Here is an 18798-nt window from a genome sequence, read left to right on the forward strand (position 1 = left end):
TAACCGTCTGAGGTACAGCGCAGAACAGAGCAAAGGCCGCTGCGCACAATAAGCTGCAGATGGAGAATGGAAGAGAAGAAAACGAAAGCCAGAAACGCTTACAGGATGGAGACAGAGTACAAGGGAGTGTCTTCCCAGGACCAGAGAGATGGTGCGGGGAAATCAGGCCTCATTGGAGTGCCAGGCCCCATCTCCAACACCAAACTGACCAAGGGACTACAATCCACCCCTGCCCTCAGCAGCCTCCCAAGGGCAGGCCCACTGCAAAGAGGCAGGGTGTGACTGGCCCTGTTGGTGGAGGTAGGTGTGCTACTTAAAGATATAAAGACATTCTCCTATGCCCCCTCCTTTCCCACTCCTCCCTCCTCTTTTCATTGAGGAATGGTGTTAAGAATCCTTGTTCCTTCTCACAAGTCCCAAGAAGAAGGGTCCTGGCACTGGAGCCATGCTGTCAATGGAAAGCATAGTGGCTGACCACTAACCACTGTGGCTGACTCTGCAGCAAAGGGCAGTGAAGCAGAGTAGGAAGGGTATGCAGCTATGGAACCAAGCAATGACCCACATGTCCAGGGTCCAACACTAATCCAATGATAGGTTCCGATATAGACAAGTGATCAAGTAGCACGACAGGACACACGATGTCAGGAACTGGCTCAGAATGGGCACATTCCTGGTGGAGCTGAAATCCAAGTACCCTCATGAGGATGTGCTGCTCCTCTAACATGAAAACACCGCCACAAGGCACAGAGGGCCAGCCTTGGTGCCTACTGGGCTTGGGGCTGTCAGCCACTCCCTCCTCCTCTTTGGGCAGAAGGCAGGCACTACTTACTACATCTGCAAACAAGTGGAAGTGTCTGCAGTAGAGAAGACAGTCAGGCCTGCCTTACTAAGGGGTGGTGAGCACACCAGAACATTTCTCTCTCTCTGTGCCTGCTGAGTAAGGTTTCCTTAAGTAGCTAAGGAGACCGTTTAAGTGGAGTTCATTCGGGCATGTATTTGTGATGTCTTCTTGGCCAAAGTAGTTGGGAGGGAAGACAGGAGTGGACAGCGCAGAGACTGGGGCAAGGAGCAGTCCCCACAAGGAAAGGCCAGGCCAAGGTGAACCATGCAGGCCACACAGAGCTGGGACCAAGCAAGGCCGGGAGATGAGCAAGGGCGAGGATGAGGCAGAGGCGCTGGGAACCAGACACAAACCCGGGAGCACAGGGACGGAGCGCACCTGATTGATGTGTACAGCCGGGATGGAGGCAGCAGACACGGCCGAGTGGCTGGGTGAGTTGGGCAGGGACTTGCAGGGCCCAATGGCCAGCTGCTGCTTCTTCCTCAAGGCTACCACTTTCTGGGCCACTGCAGGGAAGAGCAAAGTCAATTCTTCTACTTGCTGGAGAGAGAGTTGAAAGCCCAGTTTGGCAGCTCCCCAAACACATGTAGCATTAATTGCTCGCCACAGAGCCACCCTATACCCAGCTCTGGGGTCCTGAGTTACCATCCTGGAAGACTCGTTCCACATTGAGCCCATAGGTTGCACATGTTTCATAGTAGGTGCAGCGCTTCAGGTCTGTGGACAGCTTGCGGGCCCTGCTGTCATCAATGACCCGGGGATTGGCGGCACTGATGGCATCTGTTGAAAGATGGGGGGATCACTCAGCTGGCTGAGAAGCAATAGAGGGTTATGTATTGGTGGGCAGGCAGAGGTCCAAGTGGGGTACACAGAGCACGGAGGACTCAGGTGCCTAGATCTTGTTCCATTCTACTAATGCCTTTTTGAGTGAAAACAAGCCAGTGACTTAATGAGTCCTTGCTCATTCAATGGAAACAAATGTGGATATAGCCCAGTATTACGGCATATGCCTACAATGCTAGATTTGGGAAGCTAAGACAAGAGAACTGTAAATTCAAGGTCAGTCTGAGCTACAGAGTGAGACCTTGTTTCATAAATAATAACAGTGAAAACTATGAACATAATAATCACACAGATTTCCAGAATCATCGAGAGAGAAACAAATTAAAGACCTTGGGTTTCAGGCCCCATGGCAGTAAGAGCCTGTCACTGTTCAGCAGGGAGCGGGAGCTGTTTATGGAAACCTCACTGGTCCACCACCATACCCTGCCACACAGCATGCTGTGACTCACCCTGTGTGCCCACCAGCACCATGGGCACCTCGCTGGCATTTCGGAAGCTGCAGAGGCGCAGGAAGTAGTTGTACACCGTCTGGAAGCTGATTTCATCCTCCAGGCTGAACACAAACACCACTGCATCCACCCAGGCAGCAAACTGGGGAGATAAACAGAGTCAGCACCCCGCTGGCCCTGGTGAACTTGGGCATAGGCAGGCATGTTAGTAAGAGCACCCATCACCTGTAGCTCAGGGGGGGCCTCCTTCATCTCTGATCAGCAGCAGGTAACTCTGGCCATCCACCACAATCTCCTTTTTAAATCGTCCCCCTAGGACAGAACAGAGGTCAGGACCGATGTAGGGAAAGTGTGTGTGTGTGTGTGTGTGTATGTGCGCACGCGTGTGCATGTGCATATAGAAGCCCTGGGTTCCCAGGGAGAAGAGAACCAAATACAGGGAAAGGAGAAGGGTGTGTGTGTGTGTGTATGTGTGTCTGTCTGTCTGTGTCTGCTTGTCTCTCTGTGTGTGTGTGTGTGTGTGTGTGTGTGTGTACGTGCATGTGCACATAAAAACCCTGGGTTCCCGGGGAGAAGAGGATGGGCCAGGAGAGGAATGAGCTCCACACAGACACAAGGTGGAGGAAGAGGCAATCTATGGCCTAGCCTGTGACGCTCACCTTCAGGGGACTCTTCCTGGACGTAGGTCCCTGTCAGGTATCGGTGTACCAAGGCTGATTTCCCACTAGACAGGTTCCCCACTATGCCCTGCAGAAGAGGAGCGGGTGAGTCAGTGTTCAGAAAGCAGGGAAGTGAGACTGGGGCTTGAGAAAAAGGAAAGGCCCAAAAAACACCAGGGGGAGGAAGGGAGCAACCCAACAGAGCAGAGTCCAAGTCAGGAGGACCAATGTCCAGATCACAGCCTAAATAAAGCCTGGCCACCCAGCCCACAGGGCCTCTGGCCTCCCTGGGCAGCCACTCACCACTTTCAGCTCCGGCACAGAGCGGCTCAGGGTCCACTCCTGGCTGTTCACAAATGAGTCTGCAAAGAGAGCCATTCCATCAGGGCACAGTGATACTCACACTCCTTCCCCATCCTTCACCACGGCCACATACAAGACCCCTCTTAGTCGGGGTCAGAGGAGATTACTGCCCTCCATGGGACCTTGACCCTTACCCCTAACGCCCTAGGGAACAGAGCAAACACAGTCCTCAGGACAGAACTGGGAGCTGAAGCTCCCTTCCTACACTGGGTCTGCTGCCCCTCCTCATCTTCCTCTTTACGGCCCATCAGGGACATGGATCCCACATGAGCTCACCTGGCTTGGTGCCTGGATGCCTCTTACGCAGGTGGGAGGCTACTCTAGCAGGTCTCAGACCAGACCCAAAACAGGCAGGGCCCTGGCAAGGGGACCAGTCTCCTTCCTGCGAGTAGGAACAGCTCACCCTTGGCAGGGTGGGGCCACCTACCACATTCCTGAGCCAGGGCGAAGAGGGAGGAGCCTCACCTGGCCCTGTATGTAAAGGCAGGTCCAATGAGGCACATCTACCAGGCCCTGCCGGGGCTTCTCCCCAGCATCCCTGCAGGAGACCAGCCCCCCACTCATTAAATCACACCCAGCACCTAGACTCAAACTAGGTCCTTGGGAAGGAAAGCCTCTTGCTACTCAGTGCCCCTGACCTGACAGCCAACACTCATCTATTCCCCAGCAAGTTCTAGATGCCCTGGGCTAGACTTGGTCTGGGCAGTGCTTGCTGTCCTGCCCAGCTCCCACTCACTGGCCCGGCCCACAGCTGTTTTACAGATTATCTCATTCAAGTCCACAATCAGTCCATGACCTCGGTTGCAGAGCCAGCTAGAGTGAGAGGTCCCAGCTCCCAGTTAGGAAACTCCCCAGTCAGCCTAGAGCGCCTTTCTTGAGCACCACACTGTACTGTACCCACCGAATAGAAAGAGGATGGCACTGCAACCCAAGTCCTTTAGGTCTCCTAGAACACCACGCCAAGATGCTACGGACAGTGTCACTGCCTGGAACTCTCTGCCACTGCTATCTCCCCTGGACACTTCCAACAACACTGAACATACCAACTTGAGTCAGACCCATCTATTCCAGGCAATGTGCACCCACCAATCTCTACCAGGAAGCTTCAGACCGTTTCTCACACAAACTATTTTCGGCCAGACTCCAACCAAGAGGCCACCATGGCGCACAGCGTCCCCCCTTACCCCTTGAAGCACCCAGGAGTCCTGGGGCCGGGGCTGCCCCGCGGCTCCACAGTGGCGCTGCGGGTGCGGGCTCCCTCCTGCGGAAGCGGCTGGTGAGCAGCTTCCAGAGGCTGGCGGCGGCGCGGGGGCGGCCAGGCTCCGTCGGCGCGCACGGGGCGTCGGCGCCCAGCAGGTCTCGGCGGCTGGGGAAGGTACCCAGGGAGCTGGCGTCGCCGTCGCTGCGGGTGCGCGCGCGGGGAGGCCGAGCAAGCAGCCCCGACTCGGAGCGCCGAATCTCCTGGCCGCGGCGCAGACGGAAGCTGAAGCTCTTCCTCAGTGCAGAAAGGCCGCGCCGGGGACTCTCCGCACCGCGCCCGCCGCCACCGCGGAACACCTGCCAGCGCTGACTACTCCACAGCGATGCGCCCCGCAGGAAGCCCGAGCTTCCCGTGCGGCCAAGCCCTGCGCCCGGCGCCTCCGTCGCCGCCAGCTCAAGACGGTTCACCTCCAGGAACGTCATGCTGGTGGGCCGTGGCCTGGACGCTCGCTCCCCGGGACCGCGGCTGCGCCGGGCGGGCGCGGGGCTGGGTTCAGGGCTGGGCGCCGGCGAGCCAGGTTGTTCCGAGGGCGCAGGGCCCCGACGGCCGTGGCGGGGGCGCAGGAGGCCGAGCAGCAGGCCACGAGCGCCGGAAGGCGCTGACCCCGGTGTCCCAGAGCACACGCTCCGCGGCCGCGCAGGCTGTTCACGCGCGGCGCACAAGGCGGCCTGCAGGGCGGCGGCGGTCCGGTCGGCCGGGGCGCTGTGCAGGTCCAGCGAGTCGCAGACGCTGAGGGCGCGGCGGCAGACGGCGGGCCGCTCCCCGCTGTAGCTCTCCCCGGGCTGCCAGCCCCGCTCCATGCTCAGGGCCCACAGGCGAAGGCCAGGCCCATGGCAAGGGACGCGGGGCTGGGCCCGGGCCGGGGCCGCGGCCGGGGCGCACGGACCTCCGGCCTCCGGGCACCTGGTGCGGGCCAACCGAGTCTCTCAACTCCTCCACCTCAAGCCTGCAAGCCCAGACCTGGAAGGGCCTGGAGCCAGCTTAACCAGGAGAGGCGGCAAGTCTGGCCTGGAACACCCAGGAACGGTGGCGCAGGGCAGCCCCTGGGAGCCCTCAGAAAACAGGAAATTCCAGCCAGGGCTCCTCCTAAGACTGGGCAGGTAGGTGAGGAGCTGTCATTAAGAGCAGGCCAAATAAATAACAGTCCCAAGCACACCCCACACAAAGCACCGTTTTGCACAAAAGTGAGCTATTTTCTCTTTCTCCAAAGAGAAGAGACCAAAACCAAGGACCCCAGGACCAGCCAGACTCCTTAGAAGCCCAAAGTCTACGCCAGGACAGAGGCCAATCTGACGCCACCTCTGGGCTCCAGGCTTTTCTCTGTACTGGAGAACTTAGCAAAGTGATCGAGCATATCTCAGAGTGTGGCTCTGACGTTCATAAGCCTGAGAGAGAGGCACTTGATGGTACAGCAGTTACTGCTGATGACTTGAGTCACAAAACTCAAGAAGATACAATTTTGCTTGGACTAGACCAAAGGGCAGAAGGAAAAGCCAAAGGTAAAAATCTCAGTGCCTGGGAGTAATTTTTGAGCCCCCTGCTGCCTGGCAAGGTCCCGGTGAGAGTGGGAATTTGTAGTACTCACCTGCCTAAGCTGACACTGTAAACTAAAACACCCCTAATTCCAATGTCTTTTTAGCATCAGGAGTATGCGCTGCACACAATACCCAGGAAATTCAGGCTCGCCCCAGGATGGGGCAAAACTCCATACTGTGATGGTACTGCTCTGTCAGCACCGCTCTGAGTCTCATGGCCGAGACAGCCAGCTTCCATCATCCAGAGGACAACCCCTGGCACCAGCAGCAGATCGGGAGAAACCAGTTTGGGTTAGCGCTTGATTGAGCGTCCCTGGAAACTGGTAATCCTCCCTGTTGGCTCCACCCGGCCCAGCCCAGCCCAACTCCAAGTCCCATCCAGTTTCAGAATCCCAAGGTCCCAGTGAGAACTAGCAGATGAAAAAAAGCAGTACATTCCTGAGCGGGCTGGGGTAGGGGAAGGCCTAGGGAGGCAGGGCCTCTCCAATCAAGGTACTCCTAAAAAGGAGAGCTGGAAACTTTCAAGTCCTGGGCTGGATCTCTGGGGCATTCTGCATTCTTGTGGGGCTGGTTATTAAGAGTGGAGATGGCTGCTTCCCTGTTGCTAGCAATAGATGTAATAGGTGGTTCCTCAGAGAAGCTTTCCCAGGACCTCAGGCAGGTCCAGGGACACAGACAGCTCCAGCACTCTTAGCTCACACTCCCTGATGCTGGCTAAGTCAGCCAATCTTCCTGAGCTACAGATCAGAAGAACAGTCTTTTTACCTTAACTTCCTGTGCGGATCGATTCTGTCAACTTGACACCAACCTAGACATGCCTGGGAAGAGGAAATCCTTTTTTTTCTTTCAGATTTTTAAGACAGGGTTTCTTGTTGTTGCCTTGGCTGGCCTGGAGCTCACTTTAGCTGGCCTCAAACTAAGAGATCCTCCTGCCTCTGCCTTCTAAGAACTGGGATTAAAGGTGTGAACCACCAGACCCAGTGGAACAGGGCATCTTAACTGAGAAAATGCCTCCGTAAGACTGCCAAGTCTGTGGGGGCCGTTTTCTTGATCAACGGCTGATGTGGAAGGAAGGACTGCATCTGCTGTGGATGTGGAAGGAAGGACTGCATCTGCTGTGGATGTGGAAGGAAGGACTGCATCTGCTGTGGATGTGGAAGGAAGGACTGCATCTGCTGTGGATGTGGAAGGAAGGACTGCATCTGCTGTGGATGTGGAAGGAAGGACTGCATCTGCTGTGGATGTGGAAGGAAGGACTGCATCTGCTGTGGGTGTGGAAGGAAGGACTGCATCTGCTGTGGGTGGCACCCTGAGCAGGTGGTCCTGGGAGCTGTAAGAAAGTGGGCTGAACAAGTCACGAGGAGCAGGCCAACACAGCACTCCCTCATGTGCTTTAGCGCCTGCCTGACCTCCTCACGTGACGGACTGTGATGTGGAAGAGAGCAGAGCTAGCCTTCTCCATGCCGAGCTGTTTATGGTCATGATGTTTATCGCCGCAATAGAACCCTAACCAAAGAGTTCCCTGTCGGCATCCATCTGTGCTATCTGTCCCACTCACAGGAACTACTCGACAAAAGAACAGGACTGCCCACTACAGCACACCCCCCTCCCTTGAAAATGCAGACACAAGAAAGGCAGTAGCTGAGGAGCCAGTGTTTGAGGACAAGGTGCCTAGTGGGTGGGTGCTTAGCAGTGGGAAGACAGCTGGAGAGGCAGGGCCCAGCCACTCACACACTTGCTCCAAATGCACGTGACAACCACAGCTCTGCCCCACATATCAATTCCCTGCAAAGAGCAATAACTCAGCCGGGCGGTGGTGGTGCAATGGTGGTGCACGCCTTTAATCCCAGCACTCGGGAGGCAGAGTTCAAGACCAGCCTGGTCTACCAGGCGAGTTCCAGGACAGGCTCCAAAACAATACAGAGAAACCCTGTTTCGGAAAAAAAGAAAGAAAGAAAAAAAAAAAAAAAGAGCAATAACTCTGGCTCTGAAGCACCAGGCTGGAATGTCCAAACAGGACCAAAACCCTACAAAACCAGCCCGCTCTCAGGGCGGCTGTTTCTTGGAGCTCTCTTAAGGGCCAGGCTGCATCTGTAGCACAGGGGCTCCTTTGGAAGTTTTTGAAGGATTAGTGATGACTCTCTCACAGACTCTGACTTCGTATTCAGGATGAACAATTTCTCCCTTGGCCAGGGTGTGCAGAAGGAAAGCGCTGAGCCCCGGACCTGTTCAGCCTGGGCCTCAAGTCCCCTGCATAGGTGTCTGGGCACAGAGAAGTCCCTAGGCAGAAGGAGAAGGACCCCTTGAGCAGGGATGAGATGTTGAGACATACCGGGGAAGAGGACACTGGTTCCTCAGCAGAGGGGGAGGGCGGCTATGCCTAACTCCATGGGCCTCCTTAGTCTCCAGCTGCCTACCTAGAGCCTGCTACTGATGTACTACTGATAAGCACAGGGACTGCCACAGCTACACAATCCACAAAACACTAGTGACTGTCATTCTACAACACAGAGGAAGGATCAGCTTCTGCTTGGAGACCAAAACTTGTACCTGGCTTCCCAAGGAATGGATTAGGTGTCTTTAGGTGTGGCCTGTTGTGTCCCAGAGCCTCCAAGGCCAGCCAGGCTCTTTCTGGCCACAAGGTGGCAGCAGAGCATCTTCCTGCAGCAGAGCCCTTGGCCTGGCCACACTCAGCTCTAAGTGGTAGGTGGCATATAATGCACCCTTCGCCCCCAGGGTGGGGGCAACTCATGTGTCTGGCAGGCTCTTCCCTCAACACAGGTTGAGGTGTCAGGGAATCAAGAGAAAGAGTCCTTGGGTTGGGGACACTGCCTTTGTACAAACTGCAGCAACAATTCATCTCAAGTTTCACCTTCAAATTGCTTCTCAATGCCTATTCTCACAACTTCCATACTGATCTGGCCATTCTATTAGCACTCTCTCCAAAAAGGGGTTCCCTTGTCCAATAAATAGTCCAGCTATGCTACCACATCAACTTCCTAACTGTTTTCTTACACCATCGGCCACCACACTGACATGTATGTCTATGCCTACTGGGCGTGTTCATGACCCTTTAAAACTGTGACCTTGTCACTGCCAGCAGAGCCTTGCAGCCCATGACACCCTGCACCCCACCCATGTGTCTGTGCCCTGACCTGCTGAGCTCACCCAGGATCCTCACCTTCCCTCCACTTCACCATACAGTCTGCAACCCTTGTCCTTGCGGTCACTGCGGTCTCAGCAATCCCTGTCAGCATCATCTAAGTCATTCCACTCTGAGATGGCTTCCTCACCTGCTTTTTGCTTCCCGGAGGAACTCACGAGAGTTTTAGCAACACATGAGTTATGCACCGGGTTTTCCTTAAGAAGGAGAAGGGCCTCAAGAGAGGCAGTTCCTGGCGGGGACAGTCTGCTGAGATAGTAAGTTACAAGTAGCATAACCCTCACAAGTCCAAAGCAGAAGATCACAACCTGGCTCAAAGTCATCCTCCAGCACCATAATGGATTGATATTATCAACTTGACAGAACCTAAAATCACCCAGAAGTCCAACTTCTGAGCATGTCTGTGAGGAAGTTTCTAGGTTGGACTGGCTGAGTTGGAAAGACACCATTCCATAAGTTGAGTCCTGGGCTGAACAGGGAGAAGGGGCTGAGCACCAGCAGTCACCTCTCCTTGTTTCTTGGCTTTAGGTGCAGTGTGGCCAGCTGCCCCACTTCCCCTCTGACGACAGTACACTCTAACTGTAAACCAAGACCTTTCCTTCCTGATGCTGCTTTCTGGCAGGTACTTGTAACAGCAACACAAAAAGCAGCCAATACAGGACCTACTAGCTGTGTGACCATCTAGCTTCATTGAAACCTTACTGAACCTAGGGTTGGTATATAAAACAGAGAAAAAAATAATCCCACTTTCCCAGCTCAAGTATACATAGAGCAACGATAGGGTCTTGGGGCCTGGTGGGCAGCAGGTGAGCAGTTAAAGGTGCAGGCCCCGCTGGGAAAGAAAGGTCGTGAGAAATGGGTGATTAAGACCAGCTGGTTGCCTACCAGGCTAGGTAGGAGGGCAGCCCAAGGCCTGCAGCTTCACATGTGCCCGGGTGGTCAAGCCTAGGCGGGTTCCCTATATCTTTACTCTAAGCCGTCCAAGCTGAGGGACCCTGGAGATTTGAGGCCCTGCCTCTAGATCTCAGACATAAACTGTGAAAATGGTTGTTGCACATGTGGTTACTTAAGATGATGAGGTCAGGGGCTGGAGAGATGGCTCAGAGGTTAAGAGCACTGACTGCTCTTCCAGAGGTCCTGAGTTCAATTCCCAGCTCACAACCATCTACAATTCAATCTGGTGTATATGTAATAAATAAATAAATCTTTAAAAAAAAAGATGAGGTCAGACTAGAGTAGAGTGGGCATCTGACCCCAGTGTCCTTATAAAAAGGGGACATTTGTCCTAATCAGGCAGGGGAACAAAGATGAACAGTGGGGCTAGAGACGCAGCCCAGCTAATAGTGTTTTTCTTTAATATACACAAAGCATAGTGATCCCCGCACATCGTAAGTCAGCCACTTTAAGCACACCTATAATCCCAGTACCCAGAAGGCAAGGTCACTCTCGGCTATGGTGAGCTGAGGACACGCCAGGCCACACAACAAGAGGATGGCCATCTATAAGCCAAGGAGAAGCCTGTGGCAGATGTGTTCCTCGTCCTTCAGAAGTCTTGATTTCATCAGACTTTCGCATTACTGAAAGAAGACAATAAACTGCTATCTGGCTCATGGTAATTTGTTATGATTCTTTGCCAAGGAAACTATAAAATAAGGATCCTGAAGAAAACTCTATGCTGGGGTGTTTTTTAGGAGGTTTCCAGTCCCCTTCAGTCTGCCAGGATGCCAGGTCAGAGTCCACAGCTTAGTTTTTGGAAGGGGTAACTGTGCTGCTCAGAGAAGGAAGTGCTCGGCCCAAGGTTCCATAGCCTGTGGGTGGTAGAGCCCAGACCAGCCCAAGGTCAAGCTTCAGGCTTCTGACTATATATACACCGAATATGTATCTCCCAGGGCTGGTAAGTGAGATTTTGTGACTTCTTGGAGCCAGCTGTGGCAACTCCAGCTAGGGTGGGCAGAGACTTCTGCCTGTGCTTTTGAGGCTCTGGGAGTTCTCTTAACACATTTTCTCTATCCACTCTGCAGTTGAGGGACAACTAGGTTGCTTCCAGGTTCTGGCTATTATAAATAATGCTGCTATGGGGGCTGGAGAGATGGCTCAGCAGTTAAGAGCACTGGCTGTTCTTCCAGAGGACCCAGATTCAATTCCCAGCACCCACATGGCAGTTTACAGCTGTCTGTAACCCTGAGACCTGACACGTTCACACAGACATACATGCAGGCAAAACATCAATGCAAAATGAAATAAAAAACATTTTAAAAAAATAATAATGCTGCTATGAATATAGTGGAACAGACATCCTTGTTGTATGAATGTGCATCTTTTGGGTATATGCCTAAGAGTGGAATTGTTGATTCCCATTTTCCTGAGGACTCTTGGGGTTGGGAGAGGGGGAGGAGTATAATTGCCTCTTTATTTCCAATCCAGATCCTTTTGGACTGGAAGGCAGTAACTTTGCAGCAGCACCCCTGACCTATTTTGTTCCCTCGTTCCGTGTGTGTGTGTGTGTGTGTGTGTGTGTGTGTGTGTGTGTGTGTTTTGTTTTTGAGACAGGATTCCTCTGTGTGGTCCTGGCTGTCCTGGAACTTGCTCTGTAGACCAGGCTGGCCCCACACTCACAGAGATCCACCTGCCTCTGCCTCCACAGTGCTGGGACTAAAGGCATGCGCCACCATGGCTTGGCTTTTCATGTGTGTGTTTTTTTTTAATTTTTAAAGATTTATTTATTTATTATGTATACAGCATTCTGTCTGCATGTATGCCTGCACACCAAAAGACGGCACCAGATCTCATTATAGATTGTTGAGTCACCATGTGGTTGCTGGGAATTGAACTCAGGACCTCTGGAAGAGCAGTTAGTGCTCTTAACCTCTGAGCCATCTCTCCAGCCCTCACGTTTTGTTTTTTAATGGTCTCTTCTCTCACAACTGAACACAAAACAGCCAGATGTGGGGGCACATGCTTGCAATGCTAGCCCTGAGGATGCTAGGCTGCAGCAGGATCACCGTAAATATGGAGCCAGGCTACTAGAATGAGACTGTCTTTTTTTTTTTTTTTAAGGCAACCAAGCAAACAAAACAAAAAGCTGAAAAGTTCTATGAAATAAAATTCTGCTTCACAGCCAGGCGGTAGTGGCACATGCCTTTAATCTCAGCACTTGGGAGGCAGAGGCAGGAGGATCTCTGTGAGTGTGAGGCCAGCCTGATCTACAAAGCAAGTTTCAGGACAGTCAGAGCTGTTCACAGAGAAACTTTGCCTCAAAAAAACAAAACAAATAAATAGAATTCTGCTTCACCTAGCCAAATGGGTTTCTGTTTCTCTTTTTTCCCTTCCAGCAGTGGGAGTTGAGCCTAGAACAGGTGTTCTCTCTGTGGGTCACAACACTTTTGGGGGCCAAAGACCCTTTCATACCAGCTCCCTAAAATCATCAGAAAAGATAATTACATTAAGATTCATGACAGTAGCAAAATTACAGTCATGAAGTAGCAACGAAACCATTTTATGGTTGGGGGTCACCACAACATGAGGACCTGTGTTAAAGGGTTGAAGCGTTAGGAAGGTTGAAAACACTGACCCAGACCCTCGCGTGTTCTGAGCAAAGGCTCTACCACCGAACTATCCTCAGTCTCTGAATAGGTTTAAGTTTCAAGCCAGTGAGGGCTACATAATAGAGACCCCAAATCAAAAAGTGGAGGGTTTGCGCCGGGCGTTGGTGGCGCACGCCTTTAATCCCAGCACTCGGGAGGCAGAGTCAGGCGGATCTCTGTGAGTTCGAGGCCGGGCTGGACCAATAGCCTCCAAAACAATACAGAGAAACCCTGTCTCGTAAAAAAAAAAAAAAAAAGGTTTGCAAGTGAAGCCAGACCTTAGTAGAATGTTTGTCTAGATGCACAAAGACCTGAGTTCAACCCCTAGCACTCCATAAGCCTACCATGATGGATACTTAAAATCATAACATTTGGGAGATGTGAGGCAGGAAAATCAGTTCAAGGTCACCCCCACCTTCTCCACCTTCTCTCTCTCTCACATACACACACACACATACAGAATGTTCAGGTTCTCAACTGCATTTAGGGCATGCAGTAGCTCCTGGCTCCTGGATGTGTGTCCCCTGACTGCTAAAGGAGCATCTTTTCATGGTGACCACGAGTCTTTTTCTTGTCTCATCCTATTTTTTTTTTTTTGCCTGACTTTCTCTTGGGTTTTTCCATTTTTTTTTCTTAACAACTTGCAGGAGCTCTCTGCAGAATCGAGCTAGTACGAGTACTTATCTAGTGCATGCATACTGTGTGATGAGATAAAATTATACTGATAGTATGTAATGGATTAGAACACGTGAACACTACCACCAGCTATCTACCACACAAGAGCAGTGTTTGTGGGGGAAAGGGAGAGGCAATCTCTCCACTAACACCAGCATGACTACAGACACAGGCAAGGACCACAAGGTACACTAATGCCAAAGGGGAAAGGCTGTATACAGTTTCTTCCCAGAGTGTAGACGTATCCCCATACAACCTAGCTTACTAACACAGGACAGGAGATGAGCTCTTGGCATAGAGACTGGCTGCTACTACCCTACTGCTTCAAATGTTCCACGATGATGATCAAGTAGCCTAGGGCGTATCTCCTCCCCCTCTCCAGACAGGGCTTCTCTGTGGCTTTGGAGGCTGTCCTGAAACTAGCTCTTGCAGACCAGGCTGCTCTTGAATTCATAGAGATCCGCCTGCTTCTGCCTCCGAAGCGCTGGGACTAAAGGCATGAACCACCACTGCCTGGCCCCTAGGGCATTTTTAAACTTCTCCATACCTCAGTTTCCCCACCTGAAAAATGGAATCAATAATACCTTGTAAGGATGGTTCAAAACTTACACTGTTAGAATAGGTGTGTGGGGCAGCATCTGGGCCACTACAAGTGTCAGACCAAAGTCCCTCTCTCATTGCTTTTCTACCTGAGATGGTAGAGCTGGTCCTGCAGCCCCAACTCAAAACCCTGCAGTTCCTCATCACCCACAGCAAGAGCTGCCAATCTTGTGGCATTTGTGGCACAAACACAAAAAGTGCTAGGGTGAGGGGTGGCGCGTTTTCGTGGTTTAAAAACACACTACGTAGCAATTTTCATAATAAAATCACTACTCCCATAAGATTGTGTCTGGCAGCCGGGCGTTGGTGGCTCACGCCTTTAATCCCAGCACTCGGGAGGCAGAGGTAGGCGGATCTCTGTGAGTTCGAGGCCAGCCTGGTCTATAAAGTGAGTTCCAGGACAGTCTCCAAAACAATACAGAGAAACCCTGTCTCGAAAAACCAAAAAAAAAAAAAAAAAAAAAAAAAAAAAGATTGTGTCTGGCAGTATTTGTCAAGGCAGCAGGCTACTGCTCACCCACCAGCATCTGCTCAGCCACCCCACGGCCTCTAGGCAGCACCTATTTCCAGCGCACACAGGATTCTGCTAAAACAAGAAAATTTGCTTTCTGAAAGCACCATTTTTCTTTAATGCTACACACGCGCACACACACACTCCCATCTCCTACTCAGAGCAAGGGAAGAGCTTTCACATTCTCTCTCTCTCTCTCTCTCTCTCTCTCTCTCTCTCTCTCTCTCTCTCTCTCTCTCTCTCTCTCTCTCTCTCTAACACACACACACACACACACACACCGTGCTCCACTTCTACCCTGGGTGCCTGGCCAGCACTTGTATCCTAGTTTGTCACAGAAATAGATATTGTTTATCAAGTTTGGGGCACCTTGGAAGAAAAGGCTGTGACATTGTTGTTCCCATGTTTAGATGGTACCTCTGCCAGGCCTCAGTTTCCCCCCATGGTACCCTCCTCCTGGACTGTACCCTGTCCACTGTGGCTTCCCAGCTAGAAAGGCATGGGGCAGTCAGAGTATCCAGGAAGTGATCCTCTGCCAAGCTCCCTGAGATGCTGTCCCCACCCTCCTGAATTTGGTCTATTCTAGGCCCTTCCTCTAAAGAAGAATCCTTACCCAATCCCAAGCACCATCAAGGTCTATTGCTCAACAAAGCCCATAGAAGGTATCCCTGTCAGCAAGCCCAAGACACTGGGAAGGAGGTCTCACAGCCCAGAGAAAGGAAGATGCCAATCCACATACTTGAGACAGCCCCATGCTGTCCTCAGAGCCAGTCTTGCTTAAGATGGACCACAGTGCCTGGGCTATTAAAAAAACCTCATGAATGGACAGGCATGGTGGTGCACACGGGAGGAAGAAGCAGGCGGATTGATGAGTTCGAGGCCAGCCTGGTCTACAGAGTGAGTTCTAGGAAGCCAGGGCTACACAGAGAAACTCTGTCTCAAAAACAAATCACAAACAAACAAAACCCCCACCTTATGACTGGCTGCTCTGGCACATACAGAGTGGGCATGAGTCAGAAAACTCCCTGCCTCAGTAGTCAGAGGCCTCCATAAATGGCCCCTCTGACTCCAGCTCAGAGAACAGTGATGTACCGACCCTTGACCTGGTAGCCAGGATACCCATGCTCACGGCCCTGGGTGCAGCTGGCCCAGGAGAGCCCCACAGACAGTCCTCTCTTCTCCTGCAGAACAGTTCTGGTCCCTGATCCAGAGGAGCAGGTTCAGGAGACACAGGCTTTTCTGACCCAACATGGAATCAGAAAGGTTCCTTGGAAGTTCAAGCGCCTACCACACCAGGCAGTGTACTAGGCGAGGAACCTGGGAATGCCCTGGACAGCTCTGCCACAGGCACAGGGCTCCGGCTCTATCAGGGAGAAGAAGTAAAGCAGATACAAGCACATGACACAGGCCAGCTAGGGATGACAGCATCTGCTCCAAGTCACTGAGAACTGTCAGGGTAGGGGAGGCTGTGTATTAGAGGAGAGGGCTTAAAGACAGACAAGGTGGGGACTGGAGAGATGGCTCAACCGTTAAGAGCACTGACTGCTCTTTCAGGGGACCTGATTTCAATTCCCAGCACCCACATGGCAGCTCACAACTGTCTGTAATTCCAGTTCCAGAGGACCTGACACCTAGGGAATAGCACCAATGCATATAGAATAAAATTAATATTAAAAATAAAGACGGAGCCAGGCGGTGGTGGCACACGCCTTTAATCCCAGCACTCGGGAGGCAGAGTCAGGCAGATCTCTGTGAGTTCGAGGCCGGGCTGAACCGACAGCTCCAAAACAATTAAAACCATAAATAAATAAATAAAGACGGACAAGATGAGCCGGGCTAGATGACAGGCCGCCGGAAGCAAAGGTGTAGGACCGACAGTGAGCAGGTGTGCTGGGCATGTCCTAGAGCGTCTCCCCTAACTGCAGCAAGCTGAGTATGGGCTTCCACTGATGGCTACTTCAGTCAACTCGAGAGGCAGAGCAGCAGCACCCGGCTGCAGACAGGGTTGAGGGGCTGGATATGCCGACTGACAGTGGGATGGCTTTGGGGGTAAGACACTAACTCAGGACAGAGACAGGTTCAGTCTAACCTAGTGTACACGGACAAAGGTCTGACTGCTAGAGAGAACATCTCCCACACATAAAAGGGCAGTGGTCTGTCTGTCTCTGGTGGGTTCTAAGGACTCAAATCCTACATAAAGTGTACACACCATGAATCTTCTGGGCTGCTACGCTGGCAAGGAAGCTGGCTGTAGATTCTGGACCATGTATGCTGAGGATCCAAATATGTTAAACAGGCTTAGGACAGCATCTCCCAGTGACAAAGATGGAGAGAATTAACTGTTATTGTTCATTTGTTTTTTTGTTTTTGTTGTTTCTTCAAGACAGAGTTTCTCTGTTGTAGCCCTGGCTGTCCTGGAACTTGCTCTGCAGATCAGGCTGCCTCAAAGAGATCCTCCTGCCTCTGCCTCTCAAGAGCTGGGATTAAAGGTGTGCAGCACCACTGCCTGGCTGAGAATGAACTCTTAACAAGATGATCACTTGAGGCCTCTCTAAGCTAGACTGGAGGAGGCTTGCCTGAGTGTCGAACATGGAGGAGGACAGCAGGGTCCAACTCATCCATAGGCTCCCTGCTGGCTGCTGGATTCAGATATGGAGACAAGAGGAGCCAGTTACGGCTGCATTTACTGCTGTAGCACTCTGGGACTCTCAGTACCCTGGCTCCGTACTCCGGTTCTTTATCACCAGCGCACTTTGCAGTCTCCAGGAGCAGAGCAGTCACCATCCATCTCTCTCTCTCTGGGCAGAACTGTGTGAAGCATGGACCCCACACTGGGAATAAGAACCATTCCATACAAAAGTCATACTTCTAGGTTTTCAGAGGACATACAGTGTTAAACACTATTGGGGGGGCGGGGAGGAGCTGGCAAGACGACTCAGGTGAGGTAAAGGTGTTTGCAACCAAACAGAATGACCTGAACTCAATCTACACGAGCCATGTGATGGAAAGAAAAAAATGAGTCCCCAAAATTGTTCACTGGTTTCCGCATGCTTGTACACTGTGGCACATGTGTGTGCAAACAAATAAATACAAAAATAAAAAACCTTCTGGGTATACTGCAATGCTTTTAAGTAGATGTATTTGTCGTCAGTCACCTTGGTGGGTGTTCAATAAATGAATCTTTATTATCTTGGGAATAGTAACACCTGTTTGTAATCCCAAGCCCTTGCCAAGTTGAGACAGGGAGACTGTGAGTTGTGTGGTTGAGGACAGCTAGGGATAGGTAGGGAGACCCTGTGTTGTCTTCCCAACAAAAAGTAAGTAAAAACATTTGTTAGGAGCTAGAGAGATAGCTTAGTGGTTATAGGAGCATTTGTTGCTCTTGCAGAAGGCCTGAATTTCGTTCCTGATACTCACATGAGGCAGCTCACAACTATCTTAAGTCCTGGGGAATTCAATGCCCTCCATGAATATTTGAACACTGATACATATCCATGTATATATACTCAAGCCTACAGATACACACACAAAAAAATAAAAGGTAAATCTTTAAAACTGAAAAAGAAAAATAGTTAAATGACTGAATGAAAACATGTATTTACAGAAAAGGTATGTGTATATTTACAGAACACAAACGAGACTGAAGGAGTCATCCTAGGTTGCAGAGCAGAAGAGTAGCTATGACATTCAAATCTGCTCCGTCTGGTTCCAGAGTGCAGGTCTATCTATTTGTCCACTATTTTACATGTATGTATGTATTTAGTGTACATGCATGCACATGTTCACATGCAAGTCACAGCACACACAGAGATCAGAGGACAACTCCCAAACGTTGGTCCTACTATGTGGATTCCAGGGACTAAACTTGGGTTGGCAGGCTTGGCTAAGCCATCTCACTGACACTATTTGTGTGTGTGTGTGTGAGTGTGTGTGTGTGTGGTGTGTGTGTGTAAGTATATGCTCCAGAAGCCGGGCAGTGGTGGCGCACGCCTTTAATCCCAGCACTTGGGAGGCAGAGGCAGGCAGATCTCTGTGAGTTCGAGGCCAGGCTGGACCGACAGCCTCCAAAACAATACAGAGAAACCCTGTCTCGTAAAACCAAAAAAAAAAAAAAAAAGTATACGCTCCAGGGTGGGGTCAGAGGACAACTTTAAGGAGTTCTGAGGGGTGAACTCAGGGCCTTCAGAAGTGCTCTTACACACTGAGCCACCCCATCCACCAGCCCTAGAACTGGTTCTTAGCTGTATTCCTTACAGACTTTGACTACTTCTTTCAATGTAGAAAGTCAAGAAAAAAACTTGAGACAAGAGCCAG

The 18798-nt window shown here is 51.5% G+C and overlaps 1 protein-coding gene across 1 annotated transcript in view; it reads right to left on the reverse strand.

Moving 5' to 3' along the window:
* Agap3 (ArfGAP with GTPase domain, ankyrin repeat and PH domain 3) overlaps positions 1 to 18798 on the reverse strand; it is a 52066-nt gene that overhangs the window by 23068 nt on the left and 10200 nt on the right. The window contains 7 exon segments of the mRNA XM_040737109.1: positions 1220 to 1347; positions 1487 to 1621; positions 2134 to 2275; positions 2359 to 2373; positions 2375 to 2445; positions 2793 to 2880; positions 3096 to 3154. Of these exon segments, the coding sequence (XP_040593043.1) occupies positions 1220 to 1347; positions 1487 to 1621; positions 2134 to 2275; positions 2359 to 2373; positions 2375 to 2445; positions 2793 to 2880; positions 3096 to 3154 (638 nt within the window).

This window comes from Mesocricetus auratus, unplaced genomic scaffold (genome assembly GCF_017639785.1).
Source record: "Mesocricetus auratus isolate SY011 unplaced genomic scaffold, BCM_Maur_2.0 Super-Scaffold_100676, whole genome shotgun sequence".
Taxonomy (NCBI): Eukaryota; Metazoa; Chordata; class Mammalia; order Rodentia; family Cricetidae; genus Mesocricetus; species Mesocricetus auratus.